This window comes from Lynx rufus, unplaced genomic scaffold (assembly GCF_022079265.1).
Source record: "Lynx rufus isolate CCGP_SWC_20201006 ecotype Redwood Valley unplaced genomic scaffold, mLynRuf1.p SCAF_5, whole genome shotgun sequence".
NCBI lineage: Eukaryota > Metazoa > Chordata > Mammalia > Carnivora > Felidae > Lynx > Lynx rufus.
Window position 1 is genome coordinate 100,781,169 of NW_025814867.1, and position 17,587 is coordinate 100,798,755.

General features: G+C 38.8%; 1 protein-coding gene across 4 annotated transcripts in view; it reads right to left on the reverse strand.

The window, feature by feature from the left end:
- CD96 (CD96 molecule) overlaps positions 1-17,587 on the reverse strand; it is a 96,971-nt gene that overhangs the window by 23,205 nt on the left and 56,179 nt on the right. For all 4 annotated transcript variants that reach the window (XM_047099027.1, XM_047099029.1, XM_047099028.1 and 1 more), the window contains exon 8: positions 17,177-17,269. In XM_047099027.1, coding sequence (XP_046954983.1) covers positions 17,177-17,269 — 93 coding nt within the window. The remainder of the gene's footprint in view (positions 1-17,176; positions 17,270-17,587) is intronic.

Here is a 17,587-nt window from a genome sequence, read left to right on the forward strand (position 1 = left end):
GGATATTTACTGAGTTATCAATACTTACTTACAGCCAGGTGTTATCACTGTTCTAGGTGACAGAGATACCTCAGCAGACAAATCAGACTGAAAAAAAAAAGGCCCTTATGGGATTCACTTTCTTGTGGGGACAAGCCAAACTAGTGAATTCTACAGGATGCTAAAAAATTCTGTGGAGAAAAATAAAGCAGGGAAAGGGGACTGGAAGTGAGATAGAGGAGGCTACAGTTTCGAATTAGGTGGTCACGGAAAGCCTCATTGAGAAGATGACATTTGAACAAAGATTGGGAGAAGATGAGAGTGGGAGCCATGTAGATTTTGGGGGAAAGAATTTTCTAGGCAGAGGGAAAAAGTAAAAAGGCCTGAGGTGGAAGCAACTCTGGTATGCTGTGGGAACAGTGAGAAGGCCAATTTGGGTGAAGCAAAGTGAGCAAAAAGGAGAGTACTGGAAATATAATAAATTGGATATAACATGAAAACTTTCAGGCTAACTTTGTAGATATTTGCCCTTCCTTACCACCATTTTCTTCCTCCATTAATGTGACCATGATCCTGGTGGGTTTTATTTACGTAAGTATCCATCTCAAGCAGAAGGAGACACAGAATTCTAGGGCTAGATTATTTGTTTTTACTAAAACATGCACACACACACACACACACACACACACACACACAACTTAGACAAAGATAGACTGGTTAATTAATCAACCACTCTATTTCCTACTTTAGGTTCCTACCATGTTCCAAAGGGATTTAAGGGGACAAATAATACAGTGTAACATTTTGAAACTTATGAACCAGGTACTATATTAGGTGTTCTGCATGACTACTACCTTCTGTTGCTTTTAATAATCCACTGAGAAAGGAACTACCCATATTAAAGTTCTTCCTTTTCTTCTTTCTCTTGTTTTCCCCTATTTTCTTCAACCACCCACAACTTTGGCCATGTTTTTAAAGCTATGTTTATTATTTACCAATCCATTACACTGTTTCCAAGAACTATAGCTTTCTGTGGATCATCTCCATGGGTAAACCATCACCTTGTCATGCTTGCTTCATTTTCACAAAATTACTTTATCTACTATTTGCTTATTTATTAATCATTTTATTTTTTTTTCATTGTGAGAAGTGTACTCTTTAAACCTCATCACCTATTTCACCCATCCCCCCATCCACCTCCCCTCTGGTAATCATCAATTTGTTCTCTATAGTTAAGAGTCTGTTTCTTGGTTTGCTTCTCTCTGTTTTTCCCTTTGCTTATTTGTTTTGTTTCTTAATTCCACATATGAGTGAGATCATATGGTATTTGTATTTCTCTGACTGAGTCCTTTTGCTTAGCATTATATTCTCTAGCTCTATCCATGTTGTTGCAAATGGCAAATTTCATTTTTTTATGGCTGAATAATATTTCATTACATGTATATATATCACATCTTCTTTACCCATTCATCTATTGAGGGATACTTGGGCTGCTTCCAGAGTTTGGCTATTGTAAATAACACTGTAATAAACATAGGGTTGTATGTATCCCTTTAAATTGTATTTTTTTTGTTTTTATTCACACACACACATACACACACACGCACAACTTAGACAAAGATAAGTTGTGTGTGTGTTTTAATAAATACCCAGTAGTGCGATTCCTGGATGGTAGGGTAGTCCTATTTCAATTTGCAGGGGAACTTCAAGTTTTCCACAATGGCTGCACCAATTTGCACTCCCACCAATAGTGCAAGAGGGTTCCTTTTCCTCTACATCCTCATCAATACTTGTTTCTTGCGTTTTTGATTTTAGCCATTCTGACAGGTATAAGGTGATATCTCATTGTAGTTTTGCTTTATATTTCCCTCATGATGAGTCACATTGAGCATCTTTTTATGTGTCTGCTGGATATCTGAGTCTTCTTTGGAGAAATGTCTATCCATGTCTTCTGCTCATTTTTTTAATTGGATTATTTGTTTCTTTGGTATTGAGTTGTATCAGTTCTTTACATATTTTGGATACTCTTTATAAGATATATCATTTGCAGATATCTTCTCCCATTTAGTAGGTTGCCTTTTAGTTTTATTGACTGTTTCCTTTGCTGTGCAGAAGCTTTTTATTTTGATGTAGTACCAATAGTTTATTTTTGCTCTTATTTTCCTTGCCTCAGGTTTTTATTTTATTTTTTAAATAAAAAGTGTATATATTTAAGGTAACAACATGATTTGATATACACATACATAGTGAAATGATTAGTACAGTCAGCTAATTAATGTATCTTTCCTCACATAGTAACAATTTATTTTTTTGTATGATGAGAGCACCTGAAACTTACTCTGACCAAATTTCCAATATTCAATACAGTATTATAATTATCATGCTGTATATTAGATCTCCAGACTTATTAATCCTACATAATTCCAACTTTGTACACTTTGACCAACATCTCCCCATTGTCTCTTTTTCTTTGCCCCAGGAATTACTGTTCTACACTTTGCTTCCATGTAGTTCACTCTTTTAGACTCTACTTATAAGTGAGATCATGCAGGGTTTTTTTCTGTCTGTCTTATTTCACTTAGTGTAATGTTGTCCAGTTTCACCCATGTTGTTACAAATGGCAGAATCTCTCTTTTTTTTTTAAGGCTGAATCACACACACACACACACACACACACACACACACACACACACAATTTCTTTACCCATTCATTTGCCAATGGAAGCTTAGGGTGTTTCCATATCTCTTAGAGGTGACTGGTTTTCTTTTCTTTTCTTTTTTTTTTTTTCTTTTCTTTTCTTTGTGTATATACCCAGAATAGAGATTACTGGATCACATAGTAGTTCTATTTTTTTATTTTTTTGAGGAACCTGAAAAACTGTTTTCCATAATGTTTTTCATATTGTTTTCCATAATGGCTACACCAGTTTACATTCCCACCAAGAGTGACAAGAGTTCTCTTTTCTCCGTAGCCTCACCAACACTTGTTATCTTTTATCATCATCATCATTATTATTATTATTGGTAATAGTCATCCTAACAGGTGGGAGGTGATATCTCATTGTGGCTTTGAGTTGCAATTCCCTAACGACTAGGGATGTTGAGCATCTTTTCATGTACTTGATGGCTATTTGTATGTCTCCTTTGGAAAAATGTCTATTTTTAGGTCCTTTGCCTATTTTTAATGAGTTGTTTCTTGTTTTGCTATTGAGTTGAATGAGTTCCTTATATATTTTGGATATTAGTCCCTTATCATATATGTGACTTAAAAATATTTTCTCCCAACGTATAGGTTACCTTTACATTTGTCGTTTCCTTTGCTGTACAGAAGTTGTTTAGCGTGATGTAGTATACTTGCTTGTTTTTGCTTTTGTTGCCTAGGCTTTGGTGTCATATCTATAAAATCAATGGCAAGGCCAATGTCAAGGAGGTTTTCTCCTATGTGTTCTTCTAAAAGTTTTATAGCTTCAGGTCTTATGTTTAAGTCTTTTACTTTATTTTGAGGTGATTTTTGTGTATGCTGTAATTCCATTCTTCTGCATATAGACATCCAGTTTTCCAAACACCATTTATTGAAGAGTCTATGCTTTTCTGTTGTGTATTTTTGGCACCCTTGTTAAAAACAGTTGACCATATATGGTTGAGTTTATTTCTGGGCTCTCTGTTCTGTCAATCTATGTGTCTGTATTTATGCCAGCACCATACTGTTTTGATTACTAAAGGTTTGTAGTATACTGAGAAATCAGGAAGTATGATGTCTCCAATGCTGTTCTCTCTCAAGATTCCTTTGGCTATGTGACGTCTCTTGTGAATATAAATTTTAGGATTGTTTTGCCCTTCCTGTGAAACAATACCATTGGAATTTTGATAGGGACTATACTGAATCTGTATATCACTTTGAGTAGCATGGACAATTTAACAATATTAAAATTTCCATTCCATGAACATCAGATGTCTTTCCATTTGTTTGTGTCTCCTTCAATTCCTTTCATCAGTGTTTCATAGTTTCCAGTGTACAAGTCTTTCACCTCCTTGCTTAAATTTATTCTTAAGTATTTTAGTCCTTTTGATGTTATTATAAATGTGATTGCTTTCTTGACTTCCTTTTTGGATAGATCATCATTGGTCTCACTGAATTTCTTTTAAAAGCTGAATTTTAAGGGGTAATACAGAAGAGAATTTTCAAATGGACCTCTTTGTACCTTTGTTTTAGATGAGGTTCCAGAGGCTAAGAATGATTTTATAGGGCAAGTCATTGTCACTTCTAAAGCAGAGTTCTGGACCACCTATGAGGGGCATGTGGAGTATGTTCTGTTAACTATGGTCCATCATCAATCTCAAGACTTCATAGGGGCAGAAGTGCCCCAGGTGAGAATTTTTTAAAAGGTATATTTATTTATTTATTTTTAGAGAGAGAGAGAGAGAGAGAGAGAGAGAGAGAAGTGGTGGAGGGGCAGAGAGAGAGGGAAAGAGAATCCTAAGCAGCCTCTACATACTCAGCACTGAGCCCAACACAGGCAGGGCTGGATCTCAAGACCGACCAGGAGATCATAACCTGAGGTGAAATCAAGAGCCAGACCCTTAACCAACTGAGCCATCTTAGGTGCAGTGAGGATTTTTTTTAAAGAGAGTTGTCAGTGTGCTACGAGTCAGGTCCCCTCTCACGTGGGTGGTGGGTAAAAGAAGAACCTGCCCCCTTACCTTAGCCCAAGTGAAGTGTGGTTTCAAGAGAACTACTCAGAGCTGTTGGCCTACGTGTCCTGGAGTTTGGGATGAAGAGGACCAGTGCCTGACTCAGGCTAAAGAGACTACACTGGGAGCCTATGCTTGACTAGTAGTGTTGAGAAGAGAGAGATGGCCCTGTTGGAGAAGAGGAGCACTTCCACCAAATAGGAGGCCAAGGTGCATGTTTTCTCAGATAAAACAGAATGCCATGGAAAGAAATCTCACCCAGGAATATCTGGAGGAGCAAACAGCTCCTAAGGGGAAAGACCTCCAGCAGCTCATGGGCTATAGGGGGATAATAAACAGAAGCCTGGTGGAGAGGCAGGACCTGCATCCTGCATCAAGGGGACAATAGCCACGGGCCAGTCCCAAATTTCTGAGAAATTTGCCAGAGCGCCCCATGAGGTCAAGATGGCAATTTTTATTCTCCCCACCCACAGGGCACCTACGTCAGATTGCAGTCAGCCTGACAAGGAAGGTCTTTTTCATCTACCTCTCTCTTCTCTTCTGCATGGTATGACCCCTAAAGCGAGGCCCGAACCAGGAGTGGAAGACAGGATTGAGCTGGACAATCAAAGAGACATTTTCTCTACCCTCCACAGACATAAAACACACAACCTTGCATCCCAGGCTTCTGCAGCTGAGGTACACCAACACACAGTGGGCAGAAAGGGAAGAAAGTTCTGGATCAAATTAGTTTTTGCAAGTTTTGACACTACATTTGTCAAGGCTTTTTAATTATTGACACAAGTCTGTTCTTGAGTCTGAAAGGGACCAGACAACATTTATTATATGAAAATCACCAAAAAAGCTTTCAGAGTCTAGGGAGAAATTATTCAACAGAGCTCATTTGGACAGGGAATAATGGGGAAAGGAAAAATCTTTTTTTTTTTTTTTGCTAATTTTACCCACTTTAGCTTATTTATTCAACAAAATGTAAAAGTGAAAGTTATTTGTAAGTTCAGGCTGCTGCTGTGATCTGGTTTGTCAAGCTCAAAGGTCCGAGACTTTGCCTTACTTTTTTTTTTTTTTTTTTGAGAGAAAGAGAGAGAGAGACACAGAGTGTGAGCAGGGGAGGGGCAGAGAGATGGAGACAGAATCTGAAGCAGGCTCCAAACTTCGAGCTGTCAGCACAGAGCCTGATGCAGGACTCAGACTCATCAACGGTGAGATCATGACCTGAGCCGAAGTGGAACGCTTAACCGACTGAGCCACCCGGGCGCCCCGAGACTTTGCCTTATTTCTATGTAAAACTGAATCTGAAAATATAATTTGTTTTTTTCAGATAGTAACATTTTCACTTGACATTCTATTCTCTTGACAGTATCTAGCCACATAGCCACCTAGCCTTTCCTGCACATGTGTTACTATACTCCATCAATGCACCTGCAGCACAAAGAGCCTTTAAACTCATAATGATATTAACTGGAGAACTGCACTTAAAAGAATATAGGCCATCAACTACATCTAAACACATGTGAGTTGGCTTCATCAAGCCCTAATGTCAGGATTATGTGCATATTGACGTTTACACCAGCATAAAGGAAATATATGGTGTGAAATCTTAATCTCTGCTCAAGACCCTTTGCCCATGGGAGGCAGATTGTTTGGGGAACGTGTGTTCACTGAATGGCTAAAGCAGTGTGTATTACTGGATTTCTGGTCTAGGAAGGGTTTCTAGGACCCGGTTGGGGGAAATGACAGGAAGCAGGACAGAGCTCATGACACATTGTGTGGAGTGTTAACAGACACTCAATACTTTATGAAATGAACGGAAGAATAGGTCAACTGATAGTTTTTTTCCCCCAGAGCTACCTTGCTCCCAAGGAGGAAAACTGGATAAACAAATACTCAAAGTAAACTAGTCATCAAGAAGGCTACCCTTGGCTTATGGGGGATGGGTATGGAAAAAAATGAGAAACTCTTTAACAACTTGCAACATGAGCCCCAGGTGCAAGGTGGTTGAGAAGATGCAATGATGAGAATTTCCCAGGATTAAAGGAGAGCGCCGGAGTTTTGTATGAATTCTGTACATATCTCTGGGCAATGAAATTATATTATAATAATGTTGAAAAGGGAAGGATAATGGATGGAAGAGGATTTTTTCTCCAATTTATTTCTGACTGAGGAAATGTTAGCCCCACTTCTGGAGGCTGCATTTCTCAGAAAACACTGATCCAGAGAAGAGAAAGATTAATATAGGCATAACTGTCATGTTGACCTTTTCATATCAGCTATACCAGCTTCACACAGGAATGGATTTATTCAGTGTCTAAAGATATTTATTGAGCACCCATCCTGTACTGTCAGAGGCAGTAGGGCTCAGGCTCTCAAACTTGTCTGGGCTCCAGCACTTTTTCTGGATCTAGGGCTGTTTCTATGACTTCAGTTAAGTTATTTAAACTTTTTGTGCCTCAATAGCTTCATCTGTAAAATGGGGATAATAATAGTGCCTGTAGCATTGCGTTGTTGGGCGAATTAAAAGAGATAATGCATTTACTAGTTTAAAACGCTGCCAGGCACATCAGGGGCACTCAAATACTAACAGATATTATTAATATTATTGCTTAACACTATAATATAATTGGGGTAGTTGGTTAAAGATTTAGGTAATTACCAGGCAAAAAACTGGTATGATAGTCTGCTAAAAAGCTTTTATTTATCCCTCATATTTAGGCAAACCAGCCATGCTGGATCTTCTGTTGAAGTACTCTCCATTGCTGCATACGCCCACTCTAGTTCAGATCATTATCACTTTACATCGCTTAGAATCTGCATCATTTGGTCTGCATGCTCTATGCTTGCTTCTACCACTTACCATACACATCACCTCTATGTCACCCATATTTTTCACATACTCACAAAGCCACGGTGGCTCTTTGTTGGCATTCTGTTCCAGTCCAAATCCTTGGCCCTTAACTGAAGCTCACCCTCACCTGGCACCTCACCTAAGCAAGCTGTGCCCACCCAACGAGCACCGTCAGCACTCACCCTGCTTGTCTTCTCATGCCCGACACTCATTTTATTTTATATCTGTGCTCAGGACGATTGTCTGAAGATCCATCTCTCATCTTTCTTCCACCTGAGTCTATATTTCCTTCCAGCTCCCTGTGTAGACCTCCCTGATTCCATCCTCCACTGTTACCAGCACTCCTCTACGTTGGCAGGCTAGCAAGCTTTCTCCAGAGCCCCTTCTTACTTTAACATCCAACGTCTCGACCTGCAACTGATCTTGTGATCTGCTTCCCCCAGTGATCTACATTTGACAATCTTGTCCGATGGCATATCTTCCGGTGTCATCCCTCAGCCATTCTGACATGCTTTCTCATAAATCAGTAGTTTTGGTGCATCCCCTGGGAAGCTGCTGCCAACAGTCTGTACCTTTCGGTGTCTGATCCCCCACCCGCTAAGGATCAGGTGTGCTTGCCTGGAGAGTTAGACAATGGTTAGAATCATCCTGGACCTGGTATTTTATTTGAAGTGTTTGGGGGTAGAAGGATCTAGACTGTGAGGACCAGCTAAAGCTTGAGAGAAGGCTTAATATCAAAACCAACATCATCAGGTCCAAGAGTCATGTGCAGTCATAAAAAGAGGCAGAGCCAAAAGGCCTGTGGCTCTGTGGACAGTGAAACAGGATGCTAGGCATGTGGGTCCTGCTAGATTGTAAGCTCTGTGCAACTGGGTCCCTGCCTGTATTGTTCATCACTGTATCTCAGCACCTCTAAAGTTCCTGGCACCTTGCAGGCACTCAATGTGTATTTGTCGAACGAATGAATGTCTTGAACGATTGCCGGAATTTCTGAGGCCTGTTCTCCTAAGTCACACAACCTGCAGCCAATTCCAAGTCAGAGTTAGAAGGCATAGAGCTCTATTCAGCAGTGGGAGCCCTTGAGTCATGTACTGCCCCACCTGAGATTGGTCAGGTGTCTCTGACTGTTCCATCCCACTGGCTTGTCTCATCTCCCCATTTAGCCTGTCAGCCTCATGTCTTTTCCTAGGACAGTGCTGCCGTTGCAGCTGGGACTCAGAAGACATCATCAGTTCAGGTTGAAATGCGCAGGGCTCCCTGGGTAACTCTTACAGTTGGCTCTGAGTTATAAGGGTCTCCTTCTCTAGTAGAAGAATATTGTTTCCATTACCTTGCATTTGTTTAAACAGTACCTTTTCGATGCAGAAGAAAAAAAAGATACAAACTGGATGTTTGCAGCAAGACATGTAGCTTAATAATTATGACTGAATTATATGGTGCATTCCATCTTAGAATTTGGACTGAAACCATAGGCTTTTGAAGTTGGTTTCCATGACATGTTCCATCCTGCTTCCTTTCTTAAAGAACACAAAGGGTGGATCCTCCCAGCTTCTGAGACATTGTGTGATTTCACAATCACCCTCCAGATTTTCAAGACAAAATTTGGATTTTTCAGTAGTAATTCGGGGTTTATCCTAAGAAAATAAGTTTTATTTAGCTATAATGAGCCACTGATTTAACATTTTTTGACATTTCAGACTGAAAATTGTTCCAAACATAATTTATTATTATTATTTTGACAGAGGTCCAGATTTTGTAAAGTGAGAGCTAGCTACTCTTATTATACCTGAGCCTTGATCTAAAATAGGGTTTCTCCGGAAACCCTCTTGAACTGTTGGTGGGAATGCAAACTGGTGCAGATGCTCTGGAAAACTGTGTGGAGGTGCCTCAAAAAATTAAATATAGATCTACCCTATGACCCAGAAATAGCACTGCTAGGAATTTACCCAACGGATACAGGAGTGCTGATGCATAGGGGCACTTGTACCCCAATGTTTATAGCAGCACTTTCAATAGCCAAATAATGGAAGGAGCCTAAATGTCCATCAACTGATGAATGGATAAAGATGTGATTTATATACACAATAGAATACTACTTGGCAATGAGAAAGAATGAAATCCTGCCATTTGTAGCAATGTGGATGGAACTGGAGGGTATTATGCTAAGTGAAATAAGTCAGTCAGAGAAAGACAGATACCATATGTTTTCACTCATATGTGGATCTTGAGAAACTTAACAGAAGACCATGGGGGAAGGGAAGAGGAAAAAAGTTACAAACAGAGAGGGAGAGAAGCACACCATTAGAGACTCTTAAATACAGAGAACAAACTGCGTGTTGATAGGGGGTGGAGGAGAGGGGAAAGTGGGCGATGGGCACTGAGGAGGGTACTTGCTGGGATGAGCACTGGGTGTTGTATGGAAGCCAATTTGACAATAAATTATATTAAAAAAACAAAAAATAAAACAGGGTTTCTCAACCTCGGAACTATTGACATTTGAACCAGATAATTCTTTTTTGTGGTGGCTGTCATGTCCTATGCCGTACATTATGTAGCAGCATCCTTGGCCTTGGCTAGTAGCACCCTTCCCCCAATCGTGGCAACAAGAAATGGCCCTGGCAAAATTTCCCTGGTGAGAACCACTGATCTCAAACAGTCCTGAGGTTCAGTGTGGTAGGATCTTTTCTTAAAGAGCTCTTGTGACTCTCCGGAATTTTCCCAACCATATCAGCTTAGTGTGACAATAGCTCAAGTAACATATGTTCCTGCTTTTTGATAAATATGTTTATTTGACTGTATTCTCCTTCCCTAATACTAGAACTATTTTATATTGCAGGTTTCTTAAAGGGAACAAATGTCTTTTTCCTTTCCTTGCATTTCTTCACAGAAATAAGAATGATGTTTGGTCTGATAGAAGCATTTTAATGTATGCCAACTAACCCCATGGAAAACTCACCTAGAAGAAATGAATTTCTGCTTTTAACTGGCAGAATGTTAATGTCATGAGGGCATAGTTGTTCTCTTTTCTTTCTTTTTTTTTTTTAGTAGTCTTTTAAGTCACATTTTTATTTATTCATTCCTTTATTGAAGTATAATTGACAAATAAAATTTTAAGGTATTTAAAGTGTACATCATGGTGATTTGATCTACACATGCATTATGCAAGTCATGTTTTATTTTTATTTTTTTAATAATTTATTGTCAAGTTAGCTAACATACAGTGTATACAGTGTGCTCCTGGCTTCAGCAGTAGATTCCCATGATTCATTGCTTCCATACAACACCCAGTGCTCATCCCAACAAGTGCCCTCCTCAGTGCCCATCACCCATTTTCCCTGCCCCCCAGCCCCCGACCGCCACCAGCTCTCAGTTTGTTCTCTGTATTTGACAGTCTCTAATGGTTTGCCTCCCTCTCTGTTTGTAACTTTTTTTTCCTTCCCTTCCCCCATGGTCTTCTGTTAAGTTTCTCAAGTTCCACATATGAGTGAAAACATATGCTATCTGCTCTCTGATTGACATTTCACTTAGCACAATACCCTCCAGTTCCTTCCAAGTTGTTGTGTATGTCAACTAACCCAACCCCATGGAAAACTCAGCTAGAAGAAATGAATTTCTGCTTTTAACTGGCAGAATGCTAATGTCATGAGGGCAGAGTTGTTTTCTCTTTTTGGTTCCTGTTGTATTCCTAGTACCTAGAACAGTACCTGGGACATAGTAAGTGCTTAATAAATATTTGGTAAATGAATTATATCACTTCCTTTCTAAAAAATATTAATTGAACTCCCAGCCTCATTTCCTTTGGGAGAACATTGAGAAACCTTAGGCTGGGGATTAAGGTTCTCTTTATTCTGCATTTTCTAGTCTTCTTTGCTACACAATCCCACCCACTGACGCAAGATTATCTACTAACATTTTGTCAAATTGTCACCCACATCCTCACCAACGCTCAACTACTCACATTGTTCTCTTGGTTTAGAATGTTTTCTTCAAGCTCTCAACTGAGTCAAATAAATACAATACATACTTAAAGGGTCATCTTATTTTCTCTTTTTAGTAACATTTCTTGACTCCATGTACCCATGGGATCTCTCCTTACTTAAAACCCGAGACTTGCTGGTCTGCACCTCTCCCTGAGCATTTTAATTCTGTAAGATGTAACACCTTTCACCTCACTATTTTGAATTATCATTTTTATGTGCACATATTATCTCTTTCCAAGTACACTGCGACCTTTTTGAAGGCAGGAACAAAATATCATCTCTTTTTCAAGACATCATGGAATCTATTAAATGACATTTATATAGTGAAGGAACAGTATTCTCATTAATTCTTTTATTCATCCATTTATTCTACTAGTATTTTTGTGTGTCTACTCTGTGCTAAGCATATATCCCCTGTCCTCATGAAGTGTTCAGACCAGTTGGAGACAACCTGGTGTCACATGTGGATAGAACTAGATTTAGAGTCAGAAGACTTTGGTGTGAATACTAACTTTGTCATTTACTAGCTGTGTGATCATTTAAGCCCTCAGCATCTCAGTGTCTTCATCTGGAAAATGGGGACAATAATGCTTGCTCTGTCTACCTCTCATAATAAAGATCAAACCACATTGCATTTTATGTGCAAATATTTTCTAAATGACAGGACATGGTGGTTTTAATTTGTCTACAAATTCTTTGATACTCTTCCCTTCAAGAAGTGGAGCCTAAGTCTCTTCCTCTTGAGTATGAGCTGGACTTAATGACTCACTTCTAACAGATACAATAAAACAAAATGATGCTGTGCAATAAAAAGGCAGTGTGGCTTTTGTCTTGGTTACTCTATTTCTTGAGTTAGTTGGTCTGAGGGAGGGCTGCTGCCATCATGTGAGAAACCTTTATGGAGAGAAACCATGTGGTGAGGAACGAAGGCCTTCGGACAACATGCTCAAACTTGAAAGCAGAACCCTCGGCCCCAGTCAGACCTTCAGATAACTAAAGACCCGGCCAACCCCACTTGACGACAACCCCACGAAGAAACCGGAGCCATATGACCCAGCTTAGCTGCTCCTGGATTTCTGACCCTAAAATCATGTAAGACAATATATGTTTTAAAAGTTGCTAATTTGGGGAGTAATTTGTTATGTAGCACTGGATAACTGGATAATACGTGGAGTACTAAAGAAATTTAAGGCATTATTTTTGAATATGCTAATATTTGTTGAATGAAGAGTAGCATAATCTACTATAGTTTATTGCCGAATGATGAGTTAGAAGTGGAAGAAAAATCAGCTTCAAATAAAAATTTCAAAACATTACAAACTAGGAGAAGTCAGATGGATGTAAAATTTCTGATGGGTGATTTGCAGACATTTCGCACCCTGCCACATGCTTCATTTTCCGAGAGGTATCAACCTGTGACAGTGACTGCAGGCTGTATGCCAAAAGGCTACAGTCTGAAAGAATTGTTCATGTCTACCAACTGCTTTTGTTTTATTTCAATTTCAGTTCTCATTTTGAGCTAAAATTGATAGTTTTAATTAAATAAGAAATGAGAACTGTACTTCTCCTCTACACAGAATATACATTTTTTTTTGTATTAAAGAAAGTAACCATGGTTCTTTGTTAAACACAAAGGCCACAGACATGGGAATTTATGATTTGTTTGCATCAATACAACCTTCTGAAAGTCACTGCTATCCCTTTGCCATAGTAACACTGACCTAGCCTGGCCTCCATTATTAATAATGCCACTGGGAGGCTGAATTCATAGTCCTCACCAGTCAACTTTGTCAAAATTAATTTGAACCAGAACAAATTTAAATTTAAAACTATCTAACTACATCTGATCCACAGGATGCCCATTTATAACCAATCTCTTAAACACCCCACTGAGAACACAGTTCTAGAAGAAGACTGTCAATTTATTAACCTATTTAATAATAAATACAGAATTGAAATTTCTCACTGCGTATTTATTGACCCTAATCTTGCCAGAGCTTCAAGTGAAAGGCTTTGGAAGCTATGTTAATTCTTTAAAGCCATGAGAATAGTACTGAATATGTGTACCTAAAATGGTATAGATAATAAAAGAACACGAATGATACAAATTTTCTGATAATGTTTTCTCTATCAATCTGCTTGGTTAAAGGATGGACAGCTCATGGGAAGTAAAACAGTATAGTCACCAGTTGCAGATGACATGCTACTAAGTAGACAAAATCCTAAAGACTCCACCCAAAGCTACTAGAAGTAATAAATGAATTTGATAAAGTTTCAGGATACAAAATTAATACCTAGAAATCAGTAGTTTTCCTATACACTAATAGAGAAGTCTCAGAAAGAGGCATTAAGAAACAATTCCATTTATAATTGCACCAAAAAAACCCCTAAGAATAAACTTAACTAAGAAGATAAAAGACCCATACTCTGAAAACCCTAAAACATTGATGAAAAAAATTGAAGATGGCACAAATGGAAAGGTATTCCATGCTCATTGATTGGAAGAATTAATACTGTTAAAATGTCCACGTTATCTGAAGCAACCTACAGATTCAGTTCAATCCTCATCAAAATACCAACAGCATTTTATGCCCATACTACCCAAAGCAATTTACAAATTCAGTGCTACATGCCAAAAGGCAATCCCTAGCAAAATACCAACATCATTTTTCACAGGACTAAAACAAATAATCCTAAAATTTTCATGCAATCACAAAAGACCCTGAGTAGCCAAAACAGTCTTGAGAAAGAACGAAGTTGGAAGTATCCCAATTCCAGATTTCAAGATATACTACAGAACTATAGTCATCAAAACTGTATGGTACTGGCACAAAAATAGATCTGTGGAACAGAATAGAGATCTCAGAAATAAACCCATGCTCGTATGGCCAGTTAATCTATGACAAAGAAGGCAAGAATATATAATGGGAAAAAATCTCTTTAACAAATGGTGCTAGGAAAACTGGGCAGCTACACATAGAAGAATGAAACTGAACCACTTTCATACACCATACACAAAAATAAATTAAAAATGGATTGAAGGCCTAAATGTGAGACCTAAAACCATAAAAATCCTTGAAAAGAACACAGGAAGTAATTTATCTGACATTGGCTACAGCAACATTTTTGTAGGTGCTTCCTAAGGCAAAGGAAACAAAAGAAAAAATAAATTATTGGGACTACATGAAAATAAAAGCTTTTACACAACAAATGAAACCATCAACAAAACAAAAAGTCAACCTACTGAATGGGAAAAGATATGTGCAGATGATATATCCAATAAGAGGTTAATAATCAAAATACATAAAGAGCTTATACACCAAAAAACAAAAATCCAATTAAAAAATGGACAAAAGTGGCACCTGGGTGGCGCAGTCGGTTAAGCGTCCGACTTCAGCCAGGTCACGATCTCGCGGTCCGGGAGTTCGAGCCCCTCGTCGGGCTCTGGGCTGATGGCTCAGAGCCTGGAGCCTGTTTCCGATTCTGTGTCTCCCTCTCTCTCTGCCCCTCCCCCGTTCATGCTCTGTCTCTCTCTGTCCCAAAAATAAATAAACATTGAAAAAAAAATTAAAAAAAAAAATGGACAAAAGACATGAACAGACATTTCTCCAAAGAAGGTATCCAGGTGGACAATGGGTTCAAGAAAACATGCTCAACATTATTCATTATATCATTTCGGAAATGCAAATCAAAACTACAATGAGATATTACCTTATACCCATGAGAATGGCTAAAAACAAAAAAACAAAAACAAGAAACAACAAGCATTGGCAAGGATGTGGAGAAAAAGGGAACCCTCATGCACTGTTAGTGGGAAGGCAAACTGGTGCGGCCACTGTGGAAAACAGCATGGAGAGTCCTCAAAAAATCAAAAATAGAACTACCCTACAATCCAGGAATCGTATTACTGGGTATTTGCCAAAAAACACAGAAACACTAATTCAAAGGGATACGTACATGTTTGCAGTCTAATTTACAATAGCCAAACTATGGAAGCAGCCCAAGTGTCCATTGATAGAAAAATGGTTAAAGAAGATGTAGTGTACATATATACAATGGAATATTATTCATCCATAAAAAAGAATGAAATCTTGCCATTTGCAACAACATGGATGGAGCCAGAGGGTGCAATGATAAGTGAAATAAGTCAGTCAGAGAAAGACAAATACCATATGATCTCACTCATGTGAAGAAAGAAAAAAATGAGCAAAGATTAAAAAGAGAGAAAACTGGGGCGCCTGGGTGGCGCAGTCGGTTAAGCGTCCGACTTCAGCCAGGTCACGATCTCGCGGTCTGTGAGTTCGAGCCCCGCGTCAGGCTCTGGGCTGATGGCTCAGAGCCTGGAGCCTGTTTCCGATTCTGTGTCTCCTTCTCTCTCTGCCCCTCCCCCGTTCATGCTCTGTCTCTCTCTGTCCCAAAAATAAATAAACGTTGAAAAAAAAAAATTAAAAAAAAAAAAAAAAAAGAGAGAAAACTCCAGAAACAGACTCTTAACTATAGAGAACAAACTGATAGTTACCAGAGGGGGGGGGGGGGGATGGGTGACATAAGAGATGGGGATTAAGGAGTATACTTGTCATTATGAGTACCAGGGGATGTATGGAACAGTGGAATCACTATATTATATATCTGTGATGAATATAACACTTTATGGTAACTAACTGGAATTAAAATAAAAGCTTAAAAAATAAAGAACCTATATAACTCAACACTAAAAAACAAGTCTGAATTTAAAAAATGGGCAGAGGTGCTGAACAGACATTTTTTTCTACAGAAGACACAGCTGACCAACAGACACATGAAAAGATGTCCAACATCACTAACCATTAGGGAAATGTAAATCAAAACTACAATGAGATACCACCTTATTCCTGTCAGAGGAATCAAAATAAAAAAGACAAGAAATAAAAAGTGTTGGAGAAGGAACTTTCATATACTGGTGGTGAGAATATAAATGGGTACATCCACTGTGGAAAAATAGTATGAAGAAAAAATAAAAAATAGAAATAGCATATGATCCAATAATTCTACCACTGGGTATTTACCCAAAGAAAATGAAAATACTAATTCAAAAGGATATATGCACCCCTATGTTTATTGCAGCATTATTTACAATAGCGAAGATACGAAAGCAACCCAAGGGTCTATCGATAGATGAATGGATAAGGAAGATGGAATATTATGCATCCATATGTGCTATTTGCAGCAATATGGAGAGACCTAGAGGGTATTATGCTACATGAGGTGAGTCAGACAGGAAAAGACAGATACCATATGATTTCACTTACACGTGGAATCTAAAAACAAACACAAATGATCAAACGAGCAGAATCAGATCTATAAATACAGAGAACAAACTGATGGTTGCCAGAGGGGAAGGGAGAGTGGGGATGGGCAAAATGGGTGAAAGGGAGTGGGAGATACAGGTTTCTAGTTATGAAAGGGGTAAGTCATGGGGATGAAAGGCATAGCAGAGAGAATATAGTCAGCGGTATTTTAACAATGTTGTATGGTGAAAGATGGTGGCTATAGTTGTGGTGAGCACAGCACAACATAGAGGTTGAAATACTATGTTGTACACCTGAAACTAATGTAACGTTGTGTCTCGACTATACTCAAATAAAAAAAAAATAATTGAAAAAGGAAAAAAAGAGAAAGGAAGGCTGTGTGAAAACATGCTTACTTGTAGGAGATACTCTGTTGGCTGGAGAAGTTCGGGTGCCAAGGGTACGTGTGACAACATTAAGCGGAGAGTCTGTCGGAGGGTTCATGGAGCCTGAAAGGATGAAATGGATGTTAATGATGACCATAATATTGTAACAGAAGGATGATGTATTGACTTAATTTCCCCCACAATTGTGTCTACTCATCTAACAATTCATTAATGAAGGCCTATTACATGCAAGGCTGTGGGATGCAGCGGTGAATGACAAAGACATCGGGCTGCGTTTAAGGACCATAAGCCTAGATAACAGGCAGGTAGCCAGGCATTGTGTTGAGTGCCACGGGGTGCCACGGGGGTGCAAAGAAAGGGTACCAACCAAGACTGGAAGGTCAGGGGAAGCTTCCTGGAGAAAATAACGTTTAACCAAGA